The following is an 18,816-nucleotide window of genomic DNA, read 5'->3' as shown; positions in this document are numbered from 1 at the left end:
ATTATGTAAATCGTGTAGGACAATGGTTTCTAATGCCATGAAATCAACATTTCATTACAACGATAAAGAATATTAGGATTTTATTAGGAATATTTCAATTTTTGTACTCATTTAGCTAACTACAGAATAAAAATAAATTGACATCTTATTATACTACACGCTTAAGCTAGGATTTTAACAATGTCCTCAAATTCATGTCATACTAAAATTGTCTTTTGTTTGTTATTTGTTACTTTGTATTATTTTCAGACTAAAAGTATATATTTTTATGTTAAAAGACGAGAACGTAGTTTTACTTCGTGACGGCACCACCGGAATGTTTTATAAGAACGTTACATATTATTATCACTAACTCTGTCAACCGCCCATTGACCCTGTTCCAGATCTAAGTTGTCTAGAACGCGGAATAAGAATCCGTATGGTTTCTTTTCTTTCTTTTCATCAGAATGGGATGGGCCTTCATTCACTAATTTTCTAAACATTGCCTTCTTCTTTTCGTCCAGCTATATCCAAGAAATTTAAAAAGTATAGAAATTAATTTGATATCATGAATTTAGTAGCCAAGCACTGGGGGGTATAATTTATAAAGATAAACATATCTTACACTCATATAAAAGTCGATTGCCGCATGGACGAATAATTCCTGTACTTGGCTTGGGTTACGTCGAAGCTGTGCGAAGGGTAGGAGACAAAATACATCGGGAGAGGAAGAGACGCCAATAAAAAACAGAGTTAGACTCCACATAGCTCTGGAAATGTTGGCATTTGACAAAAAGTTTGGAAGACTTGCTAAAATCCATTCTCTAACTAGAGCAGCTTCTTTTGGACGTCGTTTCGCTTTTTCGAAAACCTGTTTCAAAATAATACGTTAACTTGTACATATATACTGACTCAATAAATGCTAATCCGCACTTACTTGGGCAACAGTTGGAGCCACCAACTCTGGACAATTTTGACTCGGGGCAAGAAATTCCGCAATTACTCTATTTAATATTTCCGAAGGGGGTAAAAAGTCTGATATCACGAGTGGGAGGACTTTTGATACGATTTGATTGTGGCATTTCGTCTTTGACCGTAAGCTGCAAAAGGAGTGCAATATTCTTTCTCAGTGATAAGTGAAGAAAAGTATTTATTGTTAAACATGACTTACTGTTGGAACAATACGTCAGCCCTTTCAGCCATTGGCATGAGAACTTCAGCGTCTAGATCTGATTTGTCGATATAATCTTTGAAATCTGTAAAATATATAATCCTTTATAAGTTATTAAATGGAATTATTGACGGCATATGCTGAAAGGATAATAATAATAGGTATACCATCATAAAATATGGTGAGATACAATTTCACTGCTTGGAAGAAGATGCAAACATTAGGAGTTCGTAAAGTTTCTAGAGTAACTTTTGTTATAGTTTTCTTAACGTCTGGTTTCATGGCTCCATTCTCGATTTTTAATTGTAAAGCCTGGTAAATAATTTTAATGTAATGGACAAATCAAACACAACACATGCTCATGAAATTAGGCAATTTCAACAAACCTTTAAAACGAGCAACCGAACTGAAACAAAAACCTTGTTCAATGGGCTCAAGACCGTCAGAATGTTGCGAAGCGTGTCTTGTTCAATGTCAGGTGCACAGAGCCCTTCAGATGGTCCATGAATCCAAACAAACAATAAAAGTTTCCACACTTTGAGGCAATGTGTTTCAGAGTCACTCGTCCTAAAAGAAAATGCTTGCCTTAATGGTGTTACAAAAAAGCTTATGTCACAAGACAGAAAAGTATTTTTTACAAAATCCTACATTTCATCCAGCTGTGTTCTTTTCAACACATATGGCAAGATAGCATTGACGACGGGTAAACAATCCGGATGGCTTTGTAGGTAGACTAAAGCACATTGCACACTCACATTTGAAATATTTGCGCTAGGATGAATTTGCGATGATTCTAAAGTCGTTACAAGATTTGCAACTGCATCATCCTCCTTAATAAATTACATTAAATTAGTGAAGTTATTAAATACATTAAACCTACATGCAGCTGTACCAATTATAGAAATAGAGGTAAGTGTTATTAATACCAGGGTGATTTTAGCTGCAGAGTAGAACAAGCCGTACATCAAATGCGGCCAGAGGATCTCATCCTCCTTATCCAAACTTTTATGAATTTCAAGTAGCGTTTCATACATCTGTTTAAAACAAATAATTTAGCATAAGTAATGGAATTCAATGTATAATTGTATGACTAAATACTACTTAACAGTACCCAAGAATACTGCGATACGTCTTCAAAGTACTCGGCCATGATCACTATGCTTTGAATTACTTCACTCAATAAGTGTAGTGGCATTTTCCCCTGTAAAGACAATAATGATTTTTTGTGATAGCCTCAAATGGCATTGGTTAATCATAATAAGTTATTTATATGCATACTTGAGGGTTCTGTAACCATTGCGAATATAAATCAGTCAGGAATCGAATGCAAGAGTTAACATCAATGCCATGATCATTCTCAAACTGACGTTGAGTGTTCAAAGTCCTAAAAGAACATGTATAGAATGGAAGTACTTACAACTTATGACTACTTTAAATCGCATGATTTGTTATGATTATAAATAAATATTTTCGTACAAATGGCGAATCCCTATCTTTCGGCATAACTCAGGTTCAACTTCTTCCATAGTAAAGTCGATTTTTAGAGAACAAGTTCGCCTAATGATTAAATAGTCTTATATAATTGTCTTGTGTAAATCTGGTAATTTGGATAAGTCTACACACATTTGTTCCGACACAAAGGGGAATGACCACTTAATTTTAATGGATTGCTGGAGCATCATGGAAAGGGCCCTGAGACCAGTGGTAACGATCTGGAAAACAATTACATAGATTACAATACTATGGGAGGCTTATTACTTCGTATTAAACTTAAAACACGCATCAAGATCCCACGCCATTAAATTTAAACACGCCGGTTACCTGGAGCTGAAATGTTTCATCGACGTATAAATTGATGACAGACAAGAAAATGACCCAATTTTCTTCAAACTGGATTTTACTAGCGACTCCCAATAAGTTCAACCTATAAATAAAACAGTTAAAATCATGATTGCGAAACAACGATTTTACAAATTGAATTCGCTTACTTTGAAATGTATTTGAGCAACATATCCGCTTCGTTGCGAAGTATTTCTAATGGAATCTGTTGAATTGGGGGGAATATATTTGTCTTTGATAGGGCTTGAGGTCTCCACCCCAAATGAGAAACAAGTATCCAACCGTTAACTAGTTCACATCGTCCCAGTCCTGACACTACATTGCTGAACAAACGAAAAAATAGCGTACTTATAAACACTTGTGCCAATTAAATAACATGATAGCACATTCATTAGTACTAATTACTACTAATTAGTAATACAACTAAAATATTTTCTTACCGTAAACCGTCGAAAATTTCAGGTTCTAGATATATTTTCCCTTCATCCACGCTTTGAACAAATTCCATCAAATAGTGAAACTCATTCAGCACCACAACGCATTCATCATTCATTCCGCTATATGCATCTGTGAAAGTACAACAAATTGAATTGAAATAGAATTTTATGTCCCAACACGAATATTAAACATTATTTATACAAAAAGTACCTGTTTCTGCATTGCTAAAGCTAAAGTTAATTCGTAAATCTTGAACTAATTTCCTCAATATGTTTCCAACTGCAGAAACGCATGCAAAGATGTGTGGAGGGTTATCACGGACATCAAAAAAGCTTAAAAAGCTCGAATCGCAAACTGCAACGGCAGCAAATTTCAGAAATACACGCAGGTCTTCAAATGGAATGATAGTGCTTTTTTGACATTTGGTTGACATGTACTGCAGAAAGGTTTACAAGTATAAGTATGTGTTTGGTATGAGTACTTAGTTTATTAGCCAATAACTTACTTGAAAGGACATGGTAAAAATTCCTGTTGGAATAAAGTTATTGCAGCATTCTTTATCCTCTGAGACCCCAAGTTTAATTGCTGCTGTTTTCAATAACAACATTTCTGTAAGCGCTGCCCACATGTGACATATGTTTGTTTGTAGGGAATGATTCTCCAACAGAGATTCGCCATAATTTTCCTAAGCAGCAGCCCAAAAACATTATCAATATTAAATTCAGATTATATTATTAGATTGTTAAAATTTTTGCAGTATTCTGATAATTTGCCTGTTCAGATCTCGACGCCAAGCTTTCCCATGCGTCCAGCGTTTCTAAAATTAGCTCAACAGCTGCAACTGGAAGTGGCCACTTTTCTATAAAACCGGGGCGTTTTTGCGATTTTAATAAATCTGAGACATCCTCCGCCGTCACTACTCCCTATAATAGTTGGTACGTATATACTTACATGTGTACAATTTTGGTATTTAAAAATTAGGACAAAAATTTATTAGCCCCACTGTTAAACTAACCAGTTGATAGGACTGCCGTAAATGTCGAAAGCAATAGTAAAGTATGGACGTATTCAGCTTTGCTGAGTTGAGGATGGCCGTAATTTGTGCATATTTCATACTGCTTAACATTTTGACTAATGCAATCCCTTCGCTGTCACTAATGTCCTTGGAGCACCATTGTAAAATAAGATCACCTCCTTCCTGATCGGATTGAAATTCCGGCTTTGGGCCATCTTCGCACAAAACTTTACGAGCAAGTGTGACTAGTCTTGGGTGCCTAGAGATAAAACAAAAAGTAAATCCATTCACTTAATGAAACATAAAGGTGTGTAATAATTATGGGATAATATTTTCAAGATTAAGCAAAGACTGTGTAATAACCTATTAATAAGAGTAGGATCTGAGTAATAGTCACGCAAAAATTCTCGATCCTTGTTTGAGAATAATAACTTCCGCGTGTGAATATGACTTAGAGCATGACAACAAAATTGACTCATTTCTAGTGACAAGAATCTAATGTCCGTCTGCTTCAAGAGCTTCACTGATAAAATCGCAGTTTCGCAGAGAAATGAGTCTGCGACACGTTCCAAATAGCTGAGAATATTACGGGCAAGATTATTCTGTAATTTGAATTGGTCATATTTTATCATGGATTAGTTAATTTATCATGAAATATTTAAGAATAGTATCCTACGTCAACTGGAGCGTCCAATAAAATTGTTATTTGGTCCAAGATTTGTTCCATCCTATAAGTACTTAATCTTCGGATAAATAACATGACATCAGGATGATCGATATAATTGAGAATAATTTTTGATTGATTGACGATTATCCACTCTTCTAAGGTGGGAACATCTCCGTCATTCTAAAAGCATTACAAAAATTACTGATTTCTCGTTTCTAGTAAGTATAAAATGTCAACAATAATCAGTCTCACTCACAATAGCACAGATAATTTTAAGGACGCACTGACTTTGTGCATGTGAAGAAAAGCTACGCGATGGTCGCAGTAATACTTCCCAAACACTTATTTTAGGATAAAGGATAGCTGCTAAAAAGTCCACCATCCATAATCGTAATCGCGTATCTATGATGCTTAGGTTGGAGCAAATTTTCGAAATTGTCATAAAGTTGGCAACACAATCCTGTGACCTTAAATCATGGCGTGTATTTTCACACGACTCTAAAACATTCAATAAAGTTTCTAATTATTTCTCAAAACCATTTTATTTATAATTTATTGCATGCTCTATACACATGTAATATATTTATATATAAATATATGATCTGATTGATAAAGATTTTACCTGACTTTAAAAAATGGGCAGAGATTTTAAAGAAACATCCAATCTGGTCAATAGCGAAATTGGCAGGGATAGCATCTTTAAAAACGGAGGTGAAGTCAGAGAATATCTTATCCATGAAGATAAGAAACAAACTATTGCATCAAACCATTAAATAATTGTGAGCCATGAAAAACTGTAAAAGATAATTAAGTAAATAATTGTGTAAACCTGCTGGCTTCATTCAACATTTGACCATTTGATAGATCTTCAATTCGTTTAGTTAATAAAATCCAACAAGAATTTACAGAAACACACCAGCGTAAGAATTGACACATGTTTTCGTTCTAGTTTAAAATTAACTCAAACATTAGTGTAAAGTTTCATGAATTTGTAAAATAGTTTAGCACCTACTGTTTTGCAAAGCTCCTCCTTTAGCATTAGCGAAATGGCATCTTCACTTGGCATGGATGACACGTTAAAAGAGTAGAGCAGAGCTACCAAATTGTTAAATTGAGACGTTGAATTTATTGTCATTCGGCCTTCTTTCAGTCGATCCATGATATCCGATGCAAACATTCCAGACTCCTCTAACCATTTTGATTCATTGGTTAACTTTCTTCCCTTCAATAGTAGCCAAATAATTGGCAGGGCCTATAACGTAAAATAAGTGCTTTGGCATTAAAGTGTCACAAATTTTATCCTATATTTAGGTAATATACATATTTATTTAGAAGTCTTACTTCAGGATGCCCATCAAGCTGTTTAACCATAAGAAATACTGCATCCCTTTGAGATTCATATTCTTTCTTTTCTTGGTTTGTGTGACTTGTCGTTCCACGGAATATGAATAAATCATGCACAATTAATCGAAGGGCTTCTGCAGCAGGTGAGGCTAACAACAATTTCAGATTTTAACATCAAATATCTTATTTTTAGCAGTTCTTTGATTAGTATCTATATTATAAGCTGGAAATGTTTGTTGGCAACGGAATTGACAGTAATTTTCCGAAACGGAAGTGAAAGTGGAGAAAGTTCAGTTTCGAATGGCTCGAAACAGACATTTCCAGCTAATATATTTATATGTAGATATAATAAAAAATTAATTCTGTAGAATTATGAACAATTTCACTCAATTTTTATGATAATCAAATAAGCTCTCGCCCGGCGGAAGACGAGCTTATACGCTAGTTCAATAATAAACTCGTACCCAGACTTGCCGTATTTGCTGTTCCAAAGACTAGACCGTTACAAAGACTAATAATTTTGGAGACGTCAATAAACTTTTTAGAAGAGTTGTACTCGTGAGTGAGGATGGTTAAGAATTGGAAAATTTCTTGGGCCAGTAGCTTTGGATTTCTATCAGAAAAAACAGATCATCTTGAAAATGGTGTAGTGAAAGTAATGATAATGAAACTGATGGAACTATTTTTTGTACCTCAAATGCCCTTCTTCGAGAAGAGGAATTTGTTTCGTTACAAATCCTAAAAAAACTTGACTCGAATCGACCTAAAAACAAATAGTAACATCACCCGTGATTGTCTCCCTATATTTTAATCCATACAAATATAAGTATATTTAAAATTTATCTTACAAGTCCATAGTTGACGTGACCTTTAATCAATTGGACAAGAAGACTCAAAACTTCAGACTGAACTTCTGGATCGCTACTCGTTGTATAAATCTGTACAAAACATTGGTCTCAAATCTCTTCAAAATAATAATACAGGTGTGCATGCATGCTTAATTTTTTAACAACTACAGTGGAAAATTACCCTCAACGCAGTTACAACAGCAGATTCGAACTGGCGAATATAGGACCCCAGGGAAGACTTATCAGATATCAATTTACCCGGCGGTTTATCTTTGGATCGACTTTCAACTAGACTAAAAATACCATGAATCACAAAATAACCAAAGATTATTAACAGGAATCATTTATTACTTAAAATACATATGAAATTAAGAATTCAACTTACGTGTTCTCGTAAGTTTTCGAAAAGTTTAAAAAGTCCTCAACGTCCCCTTTTGTGTTTATTCTATCCACCGATTCGACTTTAAACGGGTCCGGATTATACAGGGAAAAAATACACTTTAACATCTGCAAAGTTTAAAGTTTTATGTAATACGTGTACAACCGACAACCTCTAACATGTTTACATGTATTTTACATACTTCACAAATGTTTTGCATGATTGGAGCTGGGCAAAGGTAGAACAGCACGGATGAAACGTTCAGAATCTCTTCAATCAAATTCGACATTGCGTGGTAGTCTGGTCGAATACAAGAAAATAGCTTACGAATCGTTACAGCAGCCATTATTATTACAGATGTAAATTTGGATGCAACAACTGGGTCCAGACTTGACTTGTAAACTTTATACGATTGTAGGATAGAATCATGCAACTTTTTTAAATGGTTAGGACAAACGGTTTCCGAGAATGACAACCCTTTGGATTTCTTTTCACTTTCAGACTCTAATAATTAAATTTATACGATTTACACAACTGAAACCACGAACGTATAAAAGTTTGCTTATAAGTAGATCGATTTTACCTTGAGCCTTTTTCTCAGCTTCCAACTTTTGTGAAAACTTTTTAACTGGAGAAATCACTGGTGAGGTAGACTGTCGACGAAGTGGAGATGTTGCGTTTATACTTTCAATCACATTTTGGTAAAGTTTCATCACAGCCAAGCAATGCTGCAGCAACTGCACCCCGTAAATTGATAACTACAATGATCATAATTCCAATTGGTCAGTCACTAACTTGTATTATTAATTAGATATAATAATAGTAACTAAGCTTAAAAATATAAGCATGTACTTGTTTATTGTGACAACGAAACGGGTGCATCCCTTCTGGAGCAGCAGTCTTCTCCTTTTCTTGACCGACCTTGTAAAATTCTGATGCGACAAACAAGTTTCCAGCCAAACAGAGTATAGACTGATGGACGGTCAGGTCATACACGGCTGGAGATGTCCGTAACGTGTCCATGCAAATACTGAGCAGTAGTTGAACGTTTGACAATGCTGGAATACATCCCCACGTGGCTTTGAAATGTCGAGGTTCAAAAGTATCGCTGAGTTGAGATAATGCTGCATATACACCAGCCTTATACAATAAGAAAAGAAAAACATAAATACAAAAGTGGATATATTAAATTTCACCAAGCATTTTATTATTACTTACCACTGCAAACTTGCTATCCGCCTTCTTGAGCCTTTGTCCCAATTCGTGCAACACAAATTCCAACATCTCCATTACATCTGGACTGCTTGGAGTTTCACATTGTAAGCAATCATTCTTGGTTTTGCTCAGTGTGCTCGACCGATGAATGTTGACTTTGTTTGCAACGCACTCCTTGCAAAATAGCTGATATGGTTCCCAGCTATTCTTGTTTTGTGTCCCATACTTTTTAAGATACTTTATTATTGCGGTCGTGGAACTCGCTCTAACTCGAGAGTCTTCATCGGAAAGAAAATCAAGAAACAAAAGTAAAGCCTTCCTCCTAAGGGCGTCCACGTTGTCCAGATTTCCCCAATCCACTGAGGACAGGAGTTCAACTAGGTCAACCTAATTGTAGTTCATTTTAAAAACTTTAATAAATCTCATTAATTAGCTTATTACTATAATATAAATTAAAGAACAATTACCTTGACGAGCCAGTAAGTGTTGGAAGCGGTGGTTTGTAGAATATTTTGCAGCAAGCTTTCCCCCAAGTTGACCAGGGATGGTGATGCCATTAAGGTGTGTAAGCAAACACTTACACCAGAAACAGCACATTTTACAATGACATTGGAAGAGTCACTTAACCCCTGTTAAAGGTTGAAAATTTGTTGAAAGTTACAGACCTGGCTTAATTGCTGAAGAATCTTTAGTAAAGCTATTTTAACTCACACCGCGAAGAATGGTAGTAAGGCTTTGAAAGTCGACATCCTCTGGTAAAGGAGAGTTCAAACAGCTCATCAAGGTCGACTGAATAAACGTTCCAATCAAAACGTAAATGGTTCCTCGAAGCAAAGGATCGCTATGTGAAACGTAAATGCCAATATCCTCAATTTTTTGCTGTTTTTCACCATCGGAACACGCGTCCACCAAAACGTGGGACAAAGTCATTTTGAAGATTTTTGGACAAATTGCGACGAGATTTACGATGCAATTTGTTGCAAGGACTTTTACACTAACTCTAACTTCTCCATCAGGTCTGATAATACCTTTTTGGCCTGTTAACAGAAATAGAACACAATAATTTACAAAGTTTATATAAATACGCTAATTCCTTAATACCTGATAGTAGAAAATTATAAGCCAGAAATCTGGAACAATAAAAAATAGGAATATTCTGCTCGTACACGGAGCCAATTTGTATTTCTGGAAATGTGTGCAACACCAAGTTTGGTTCTAATTGGACATTTTCGGTATGTTCATCATCTGACGGATGAAGACCATCAGAACTTCCAACATCTATAATATCAACAATTTCATATGCTCAATTTTAAACTGAGCCCAAACCAAACAAAAGATATATATATATAATACGATGAAAAAATAATGTAATTGTGATGATGAGAACTTCATTCTTACCACTCAATGTCCCCTCAATGACAAAAAGATCTGAATCTCGACGACTGGAAGATGAAATTGATTGTTCAGGGTCAAATTCTTTCCCATCTCTACTAGCATCCGACGCAACAATACTTCGAAACTTGGGCAAATCTAGGTCTAGATCCGACTCGAGCAAATTAGACGTCTCGTCGGAACAAAACGCCAAGTTTTCTGAGCCTAAAACAAAAAATTAATATTCCTTGTAACCAATTGATTACCTCTTCAAGAATGATGAGTTATTACTAGATATTGGTGGAGTTTGAATTTGTCGAACGTTCCAACTTTTCTCATCCAAACTATTTTTAATCCCAGAGGGGGAGAGGAGTTTGATAATCATGGGTTCCGCCGGCAAAGTAAATAGTTGCTGTAACGTCTCTAAACTTGTTGTGATCACGTTATGGTCATCATGATTGCATAGAATCATGCACATTTCATAAACCTACAAAGACAAACAATAGCCTTGAACTTGTTTGTCTAGTGAAATTATACGTTAAGTATAGTAATTAGTCACAAAAATTTTTGTACTTGAAGAAGATTTGCAACAGCAGAATCTTGCTCTGCAGAAGGTTGACGAAGATTTCCATTTTTAATTTCAGCATAGATTCTTGGAATGCACTGCCTAACGCATAAAAGAACTCCAATAATTACGGAGACACTTTTTTCCATTAAACTTGGCATTAAGAGATCTGCAAAATGAATTTATAATTTATCAATTCATGTCGAACCTAGTGGCATTTAATACAGAAGCATAATGTAATGAATAAACCTGTTATCTTAGAAAGCAACTGTGTCAATGCGACTGCAGGATTTTTTGAAAACTGAGATACTACGACTAAAATTGTGGCCGATGCACGTCTAATTATTGCTGAATTTGATTCCAAATTTGCGATGAAATCTTTGCACAATATCTGTAATGTACAAGCACATCAAGCTTCAAATGTTATTCTTTATGTTCATCATCATGTATATCATCAGTTATTCTAACGATTTATTGCATACGTATAAAACAACCACATACCTTAATCTCGCTGTCATGAGCGAATGGTCCCAGATATTTGAATATTTCTGTAAACGAAGTTGCAATATTTTCATAAAGTAATTCTTCTGTGCGTTTGGAAATCTTAGCAAAACAAGGAAGAAGACTGGACAAGAATGCGCGACATTTTTGTGGTCTGTAAACCAAAAGAATACTATGTTAAAAAAGCAATCCTATAATCAAATCTAACCAAGTCTGATTTCTGTACCGAATCATGGGACAGTTAAACGCGAAAATGTTCAAAGCAGTTCTTAACGATCTATGAAAGAAAGTGAAAGTTGAATTCCATCAAACCAATAAACATTGCTCTCGACTGCACATTTAAATTAGCCAATACCTCGGACTCTGATTTTTCCTAATTTCCCTGTACACCTCCATATGAAACTTGGGTTGAAACGAGTCCTTCAATGTCTATAAACCAACACAAACAAAAAAAAACAATCAATATACAATCAATCAGATCAAACATATTTCTTTCAAATCCGGTAACACTTACCCGAGCAATCCGACTCAAACAATCTGAAGCTACCAGTCTAATATCAGAATCAGGGTCGTTACAAAGTTGAAATAATACTTCTGTTACACTTTCTAGAATCTGAATATATAAATATATACAAAGTTTAATAGTGGTGCAAGATTACGATGGTTTTTATCCACAACCACACCTTGCTATAGTCCGTCAAGCTTTGTACACTCGGATTACAAACGGCATCTGCCACAGCACGACAATGGTTGATTCGTTCTTTTTTCCTGATAAAAAAATCAAAAAACTTTAATCATTTCATTATCGGCTCTTCAATAAGAATTTTTAAGTATGGCAATCAAATTACTTTGTCTTGACAGCATCGCTTGCAGCCACCACGGCGGAGGAGATAGTCACAGGAATGTTGGCATCAGAGTTGGTGAGGGAGGGCATTTTTAGGGAGTCAATCGTCTTTAAAAGTTTCTCCATATCAGGTAAGAATTAGGGAATATGTAGTTATTGAGGTGAGGAGGGTTTTTCATCCCCAACTTGATCCGTCTTGGGAGTGTCTGGAGATTGCACAACCTGATTCGTAATTCGTAATTCGGAAACCTCTTGTCGTAATTCAAGATTATCTTTTCGTAATTCAAAATTATCTTTTCGTAATGCAGAAACCTCTTGTCGTAATTCAAAATTATCTTTTCGTAATTCAGAAAGCTCTTGTCGTAATTCAGAAACGTCTTTACGTAATGCGGAAACCACTTCGTCTAATGCGGGGTTTTGAGTTGGGCTAGTTTGTGATGGATTAGGAGTTTGTTTTGCAATATAAAATATAAAATAAAATACAAATTTAGTCTTATTTATACTTGTTAACTTATCAACCTTGTAGAGTGCAATTTTTAGTTATAAAGTTAAACTGAAGTCCTATCAATAATGTTACTATACACGTAAAAATTTCGATCCACTTAAATTTGTCGGTTGGATATTTAAAGTACACGAGTGCAACAAAAATACAAAATAAAATAGAAAATAAGACAATCCCAATTATTCTATTCTTGTCCATTTTGTTAATCGAATACTGGCAAACTAACTATACTACTCTTAGTGATCTTAGTGAATTCTAAAGATTTGATGATATTCATAAGATATAAACAAATTAAAATATACTCACGAGTTTTGGGTTTTATCAGTATTCTTCGAGTCCAGCAGATAAAATATTTACATTTACTAACAATGCCAAACATCATAAGTCACTCGTTAGTACATCGACATACTTAATACAAGTCCAAAAGAACTAATACAGTAGCAGTTTAAATTATTATAAAGAAACAAACTATGAAATTCAAATTGATTCAAATACGATAAGATTAATGGATGTCAAGAACTCCACTGTTTACTGTTTACTACACTAAAATCTGTCTAAAGAGTCCGCTCTCTGCCCAACTCGTGGTCTCAACTTTCCCTCAACAGGACATTGTGTGGGCAAATAACGCAAATAATGAGATCAAATAATGCAAATGTTTTTTTTTGATGCATGAACTATCGTATTGACTATTTTGCCTTGCGTACGTCGAAAGTTTATGTTATTTAGCATAGCATTTTTATATCGGTGGGCCGTAATAATAAAATCTGCATTTGATCTTAAGCGGATGAATGCTTATGAACTGGGCGAAATGCTAAGAAATTTGGATACCATGAAGAAAATAAAATACACTTTTGCATGCAATTTTAATAAATACACAAACCAGTGTAAATTATATATGTAATATGTATTACAATTTTTGGTGACTTTGTTTACATGCATACTGGACTGTTTAACATTTTATATTGAACATGGGAAAGTTAGTGGAGTCGTGATTTAAGTAAATACGTATGATAATAATAACTTATCATTTTACAATAGCAGTTTCCAATAGTACTTATTTAGCTTGAAAAGTAATTGTAGCAGTATATATGTTGAAATCATAGTTCTAGAAAACTTTATTTAGTTGAATGATCCCATCCCAGTGGTGAATAGAACTTTTCCTTTGTTCTTCTTTTTCTTATTTTTTTGCTGCTGGCCGTTGCTGTTCCCACTCTTATCGTTCTTCTCATCAAACACAATCTCCATCAAGGCTTTCGTAATAGCGTCGGACATGCTTTCTCGGAACTCTGGAACGGCAACATGATCTGACTCGGGCTCGCTGTCGTCAGAGTGGCGGCGAGGAGGTATAGATCCGTAATGATTGGCTGGTAATGCAGATGATTTAACAAGTGGAAAGCTGGGACTTTTCTTCATTTGCACAGGAGCTCGGCTGGCCATCTGTAAAAAAATAAACTCTGATAATCTGGCAAAAGCATTAAAAACTAAGTACAGGCCGAAAAGTAGTGAAGAAAATAACGCACCATTGCGAAAGATGTTGGGATAGTTGTACGAATTCCTTCAAAAGGTGGTGATTCCACCATGTCGAAGGTTTCCAGCCGTTCAGCCGAAAGATCCAGAGCGCAAGTAGCGGAATCCAAAAATTCAGGAAAATCCAACTTTGGTTCAAACTAGATAATGCATAATCGATAATTATACATGTAGCATACATTACTACATGAGATTTAATATTATGTCAGGTGATGGTATACGTACGTGGGGGACGACAGGAATCTTCCAAAGTTTCCTCTCCCTTTCAGCAATAATTTTTTCCATTTTCTTTTCTTCCTTTGCCCTTTGCGTTCGTCTAGTTTTACGATAATCAATCTGGGACGCAAATTCTGTCATGACTTCCTCTGAGACAAATTCGGAGAGGTCGACTTCAACGACGGTGAATGGAGTGCTAAGTGGCAAGTGTCGCAAGAATTTCCAACGTTTTCGTGATTCCTCACTGGCCGAATAGTATTCTTTGTCAATGACGCGTAGGGACAAGTATCTTGGCCAAAATTCCATCTCTGTGCCAAATTCTTTTGCCAACATTGAAAAGTTCAATGGGTGCAGGAAGATGTTGAGCCCCTTGGAATCTATACATAAATTTATAGAATTAGCACAATTAGAAATGTACAATTTGGAGGGCATTAGATAGGTATTAAATAGATTTCCTTATTCTAGATTTGCATCCTTTGCCGTCATACTTACTTTGTAATGGTTACGACAATACTATACCTAGTATAACATCGAAGTTCGCACACACATTACAAGGTATATAGTGAGTATATATATACCTTGATAAAAGTGGAAATATTCATCCTTCTCAGAGTCACAGTGTTCAGGTGAGACAGTGATATCTGAAACTTGACCAGGCTGTTCAACAGTACCCTAAGATAATCGAAAACACAACATTATCAGTATGTTTAAGTAATAAAATATATTTATATCATAAGTTTTGATAAAAGTATTTAGAAACTTATACAATAATAGTATTAACCTGTGCTTCATTTGGAATAGCAGTATCTGGGTTCTTGTCAACCATTGCATTGTTAGCCACCATTAGGGATTTCTTTCTTTCTGACAGTTCACCGATTGCTTGGTGAATGAAGCAAACTTCTGGGCAGTCTGGATCTTCATCATAGCATGCCGTCAGTTCACGTAGTTCCCGATCAACAACTTTCTCCATTACCTATGCAAAGACAAATAATGTGGCAATTAAGTTTATTTATCTCATTCGGTATAATATTGACGATAATTTTTCAGCATCAATTATCATACATCAGAAGAAGAAATGACGACCAGTTTTGCATACAACTCATTCCATGCTTCGGTTGCTTCATGCGAGTGCAACGGTGCAACGGCTAGCATGTCTTTGTGACGTCGAAGTAGCTCCATGTCAATTATGTCACCGAGCTCAAGATCGAAGTGAACGTGAGCAACAACACTTAACGTAAAAAATATTATTATTTAGTATGAATTGTGCAAACGATTAGAAATTCATTTGCTTAAAAATTTACCTCTTAAGATCGTTGTTGGCAATAGCTTCGTAACAAATTGGACATGGCCTTGAAGCATTATCGGATAAAGCCAAGTAATGAAGAATACATGACCAGCAGTAAATATGACCACAGCGAGTCATCTTTGCGGCACTGGGTGTCCCCAAGCAAATTGGACAGCTTGCTCCTTCACCAATCATTGTCACAACCTACATATAAAGATCCGACCAATCAGCTAAATAGCCTTATTAGGTAATCTTTAATAAAAACTCTTACAATCTGCTCAACATCATTCCAATCAACCAACAGGTCTGGATCAGCAAAATATGGTGCATAATCTTTATCAGACTGCTTGACCAAGAATTGGCAACTAAAAAAAAACATTCAACATTTTAGAGTTATTAAGATTTTAGTTTCTTTTCGTCAAGTTAAAAACGAATTAACTTACTTGGCCCTCAGGAAATTCTCTTTAGAAAATCTGTTTTTTAAGGATGCGCCTCCCGAATCGTTTCGACCGCGTTGAGCATGATGCGATTTCCACACACAGTTTGGGGAAGATCGTCGCTCGCGTGGTGCAAAATAGAAGAGGTGATCCCAGTCACGTTTCTTTGCTCCAGGGGACTGCAAGGACCCCACTTCGGGGCCGTTTCGCTTATCAATCATCTATTAATTTTTTACCACACAAATTATACAAATGCTGTGATAGTTGTGATAAAAATTGCAAATAAATCTTACCGGTCCTCCAAAGCCACTCCCTCGACCTCGAGGTTTCTTGTCCAAGCCTTTACTTTTCTGTGGTGAGTTTCTGCGATTGGGAGGTTCACATCGGGACGAGAGAGAATTCGCACTGTTTGACTTTGGCAGGGATGACGGGTCACACCCACCACCACCACCACGACGCTTTCCACGGGCATTAGGGAAAGCAACTCCATCTGAAAGGCCAACAGCAGGTTCAACTTTTTTAGTATTACTTTTTCTGTGCATTGTTGCCGGTATTAATTGTTACTGCTCCTCCTTCTCGTGAAATGATACTTTCTTATAAAAAGTCTGAAGCTGACACTACTGCGTTAAATAGTTCCAATAAATAAAAAAATAGTCGAGCAGTTTGTGGAAGTGTTATGAAATAATATTTTTCTTGGACAGCGAAATGAGCAACAATCCTCACCGCTGACCTCTACAACACAAGTCCGAATACTATTTCACATTGTCATAGTGCAGTGGATCGAGGAACTGGGAAAACTTCATAATAAATAAGATCCAATAGCAACACAAAGATAGAACTGGACTGGATATGACATTGACATATTACTGGACATGCTGATGCAATTAAGGATTCCTTTGTGGCTAACAGGCTCTACTTAACTTGAAAATGGGAAATTTCAGAAAAGTCTATAATTGCAGCCTTTTGTTTACTATACCAAGGTTTATATTTTCACTTGTACGTCACGATAATGGGAGAAACGTAACGTACTAGCACCTTGATTAATTACTTTATACGAATGTTTAAAATGAAGAAAGTTTGTGTACCTTGCTTATTTGAAATTGGAGTTTTACTACAATTATTATTATTAGCGGATGAAGCACCGTCCAGATTGGCCTTGTTGGGCAGAAGTGCTGCAAAGTTTTTCTTGTCCATAGCAGCCAATGGATAATGATGCTGGGGGTCGTCGGTCATGTATCGTTTCACTCGGTAGGTTATTGGTTCTTGTTGGGGGGAGGAATTTCGAGCAAGTTTGCCCGTTCCACACGGGAAGGCAGTCAACGACGAGAGTTGGCAGCTTCATATTTCGAATTCAGAACTGTGCCATGTTTACGACCAAGAAGAAAAAAATACAGAAATTGTTGCTTTTCTGAATATGTGAAGAGTGACGACGGCGACTTGCCGTAGACAACGGTACCGGACTTTGCGTCCTTTTTCTCCTCTCTCCTCAGGTTTTTCTTATTTCTTTAAAGTTATTATTATATGTATCTTTTTTATTCAAATGTGTGGTAACCGGATTTCAGCTCGTTATAAAAACGATTGTAATTGTTCCTTGCCTAATAAAGACAAGGAGGCAGTAATCGCAACCACGTTTTCCTCACGCAGTCGGTGAGATGATTTGTAATAGATTTATGCTGCGACGATTAATTTTGATAATATACAGTGAATTACAGTGACGTCTTTTGTGTCACGCACTGTGGCAAGAACTCTACAACGTTTTTTAACAACCAACAATGTCAATTGATATGTGCAAATTTGCAATGCAATTCTACTGATTGCACCAAGAGTACTATAGAATTCTTTGTTACCACTAACAAATAATACTAATGCTGATTGCTTTTGACTTTTTATCGCGATGTCCTGCTTTCACCGATTGACTATTTACGATGAGGGTGGACTTAGGTAAAGAGAGAAAACCTCTTGAAAAGGCTTTCCAATTTGCACAAAAAAGAAAAACGTGTCTTTTGAGCGAAACAAGTCTCTACTGGGGTTCTGGGGAAAGGTTCTTTTTCCTATTCAGAGCAGCAGCGATATAAGATGGATCCATCCAAATCATTACAAAAGGCACCTTGAACGAAGCATCCACTAACAGCGCACAAAAAGTGGTTTCTTGCAATGCTTTGCTCTTCAATTGCTCTTCATTCATTTGCTCTTCATTGTGCACATCATGTAACGAGTTGGTTGAATGCTGACAAAACCAGTACCGTTCTCCCGGACATATATTCACCCCCAATCTCGGTGGAGATAAACCCTTTCGAACGGAACATTATTGTTTTTTACTTAAATGTTGGAGAACTTAAAGTGAGAAAGAAATCTCTGCAGTCTTAAATACCTTTGCCCTCTTGTCAGGTCATGTCATCTTTCTCAAATCCTGCTGACAATGCCACCCACAATAACTACTGATTATGTTTTGACAAAACTTGGTCTGCAATAATCATGCTTCCTGTTTAATCTGGATTTCTGCTGCTGATGAACGGGAAAAATCTCGTTCCATGTAAATGTGTAGCCATGCATGATGCAATGGTAAAAGTTTCCTATGTTCAAACCTAATCTGGAAGAATGTTACAAAATAACGGGGTGCATCAGGTCAAATGTGAAGACGACGACAGAAATATTATCAATTAGTATAATTAC

At 36.0% G+C, this 18,816-nt stretch overlaps 2 protein-coding genes across 6 annotated transcripts; both read right to left on the bottom strand.

The window, feature by feature from the left end:
* Positions 1-63: 63 nt before the first annotated feature.
* Positions 64-13,204, bottom strand: LOC110858221 (huntingtin). Of its 5 annotated transcripts, none has more exons than XM_022106903.2 (49): positions 12,985-13,204; positions 12,181-12,603; positions 12,016-12,100; positions 11,847-11,945; positions 11,688-11,761; positions 11,559-11,609; positions 11,333-11,486; positions 11,081-11,222; positions 10,840-11,000; positions 10,558-10,753; positions 10,294-10,491; positions 9,997-10,173; positions 9,607-9,932; positions 9,363-9,524; positions 8,899-9,282; positions 8,533-8,820; positions 8,264-8,438; positions 7,883-8,184; positions 7,687-7,808; positions 7,483-7,594; positions 7,302-7,391; positions 7,146-7,216; positions 6,918-7,066; positions 6,451-6,602; positions 6,122-6,361; positions 5,939-6,054; positions 5,732-5,862; positions 5,366-5,607; positions 5,119-5,289; positions 4,806-5,044; positions 4,443-4,701; positions 4,201-4,350; positions 3,933-4,112; positions 3,638-3,863; positions 3,430-3,556; positions 3,139-3,312; positions 2,972-3,074; positions 2,774-2,862; positions 2,627-2,707; positions 2,429-2,534; positions 2,262-2,351; positions 2,077-2,184; positions 1,799-1,980; positions 1,537-1,717; positions 1,318-1,462; positions 1,151-1,235; positions 917-1,079; positions 605-850; positions 64-503 (listed from the first exon to the last, which is right to left on the bottom strand). In XM_022106903.2, exons 2-49 carry the CDS (start codon positions 12,300-12,302, stop codon positions 333-335), a joined length of 7,797 nt encoding a protein of 2,598 aa, XP_021962595.1. In that variant the 5' UTR covers positions 12,303-12,603; positions 12,985-13,204; the 3' UTR covers positions 64-332. The 5 variants fall into 5 exon arrangements, with proteins under 5 accessions (XP_021962595.1, XP_035714302.1, XP_035714300.1 ...); XM_035858409.1 differs by having other exon boundaries at positions 12,181-12,398; XM_035858407.1 differs by having other exon boundaries at positions 12,181-12,382.
* Positions 13,205-13,522: 318 nt separating this feature from the next.
* On the bottom strand, positions 13,523-18,207 carry LOC110858129 (RING finger protein 10). The gene is made up of 11 exons (XM_022106800.2): positions 17,229-18,207; positions 16,437-16,633; positions 16,150-16,364; positions 15,978-16,071; positions 15,723-15,910; positions 15,484-15,649; positions 15,203-15,394; positions 15,000-15,093; positions 14,431-14,798; positions 14,199-14,345; positions 13,523-14,115 (listed from the first exon to the last, which is right to left on the bottom strand). Exons 1-11 carry the CDS (start codon positions 17,374-17,376, stop codon positions 13,798-13,800), a joined length of 2,127 nt encoding a protein of 708 aa, XP_021962492.1. The 5' UTR covers positions 17,377-18,207; the 3' UTR covers positions 13,523-13,797.
* Between the last annotated feature and the right edge of the window lie 609 nt (positions 18,208-18,816).

The sequence above is a fragment of the Folsomia candida genome, unplaced genomic scaffold (assembly GCF_002217175.1).
Source record: "Folsomia candida strain VU population unplaced genomic scaffold, ASM221717v1 Fcan01_Sc020, whole genome shotgun sequence".
NCBI lineage: Eukaryota > Metazoa > Arthropoda > Collembola > Entomobryomorpha > Isotomidae > Folsomia > Folsomia candida.
This window is presented reverse-complemented; position numbering and strand designations above follow the sequence as displayed.

Coding starts and splice junctions, on each gene's coding strand:
- LOC110858129 (XM_022106800.2), bottom strand. CDS start 17,376: ATGACCGACGACCCCCAGCATCATTATCCATTGGCTGCTATGGACAAG. Junction 16,634..17,228: donor TCCAATTTCAAATAAGCAAG/GTACACAAACTT, acceptor TTGGCCTTTCAG/ATGGAGTTGCTTTCCCTAAT. Junction 15,911..15,977: donor GGAATGATGTTGAGCAGATT/GTAAGAGTTTTT, acceptor CTTTATATGTAG/GTTGTGACAATGATTGGTGA.
- LOC110858221 (XM_022106903.2), bottom strand. CDS start 12,302: ATGGAGAAACTTTTAAAGACGATTGACTCCCTAAAAATGCCCTCCCTC. Junction 11,223..11,332: donor CTCATGACAGCGAGATTAAG/GTATGTGGTTGT, acceptor TGTACATTACAG/ATATTGTGCAAAGATTTCAT. Junction 3,557..3,637: donor CTTTAGCAATGCAGAAACAG/GTACTTTTTGTA, acceptor GTACTTTCACAG/ATGCATATAGCGGAATGAAT.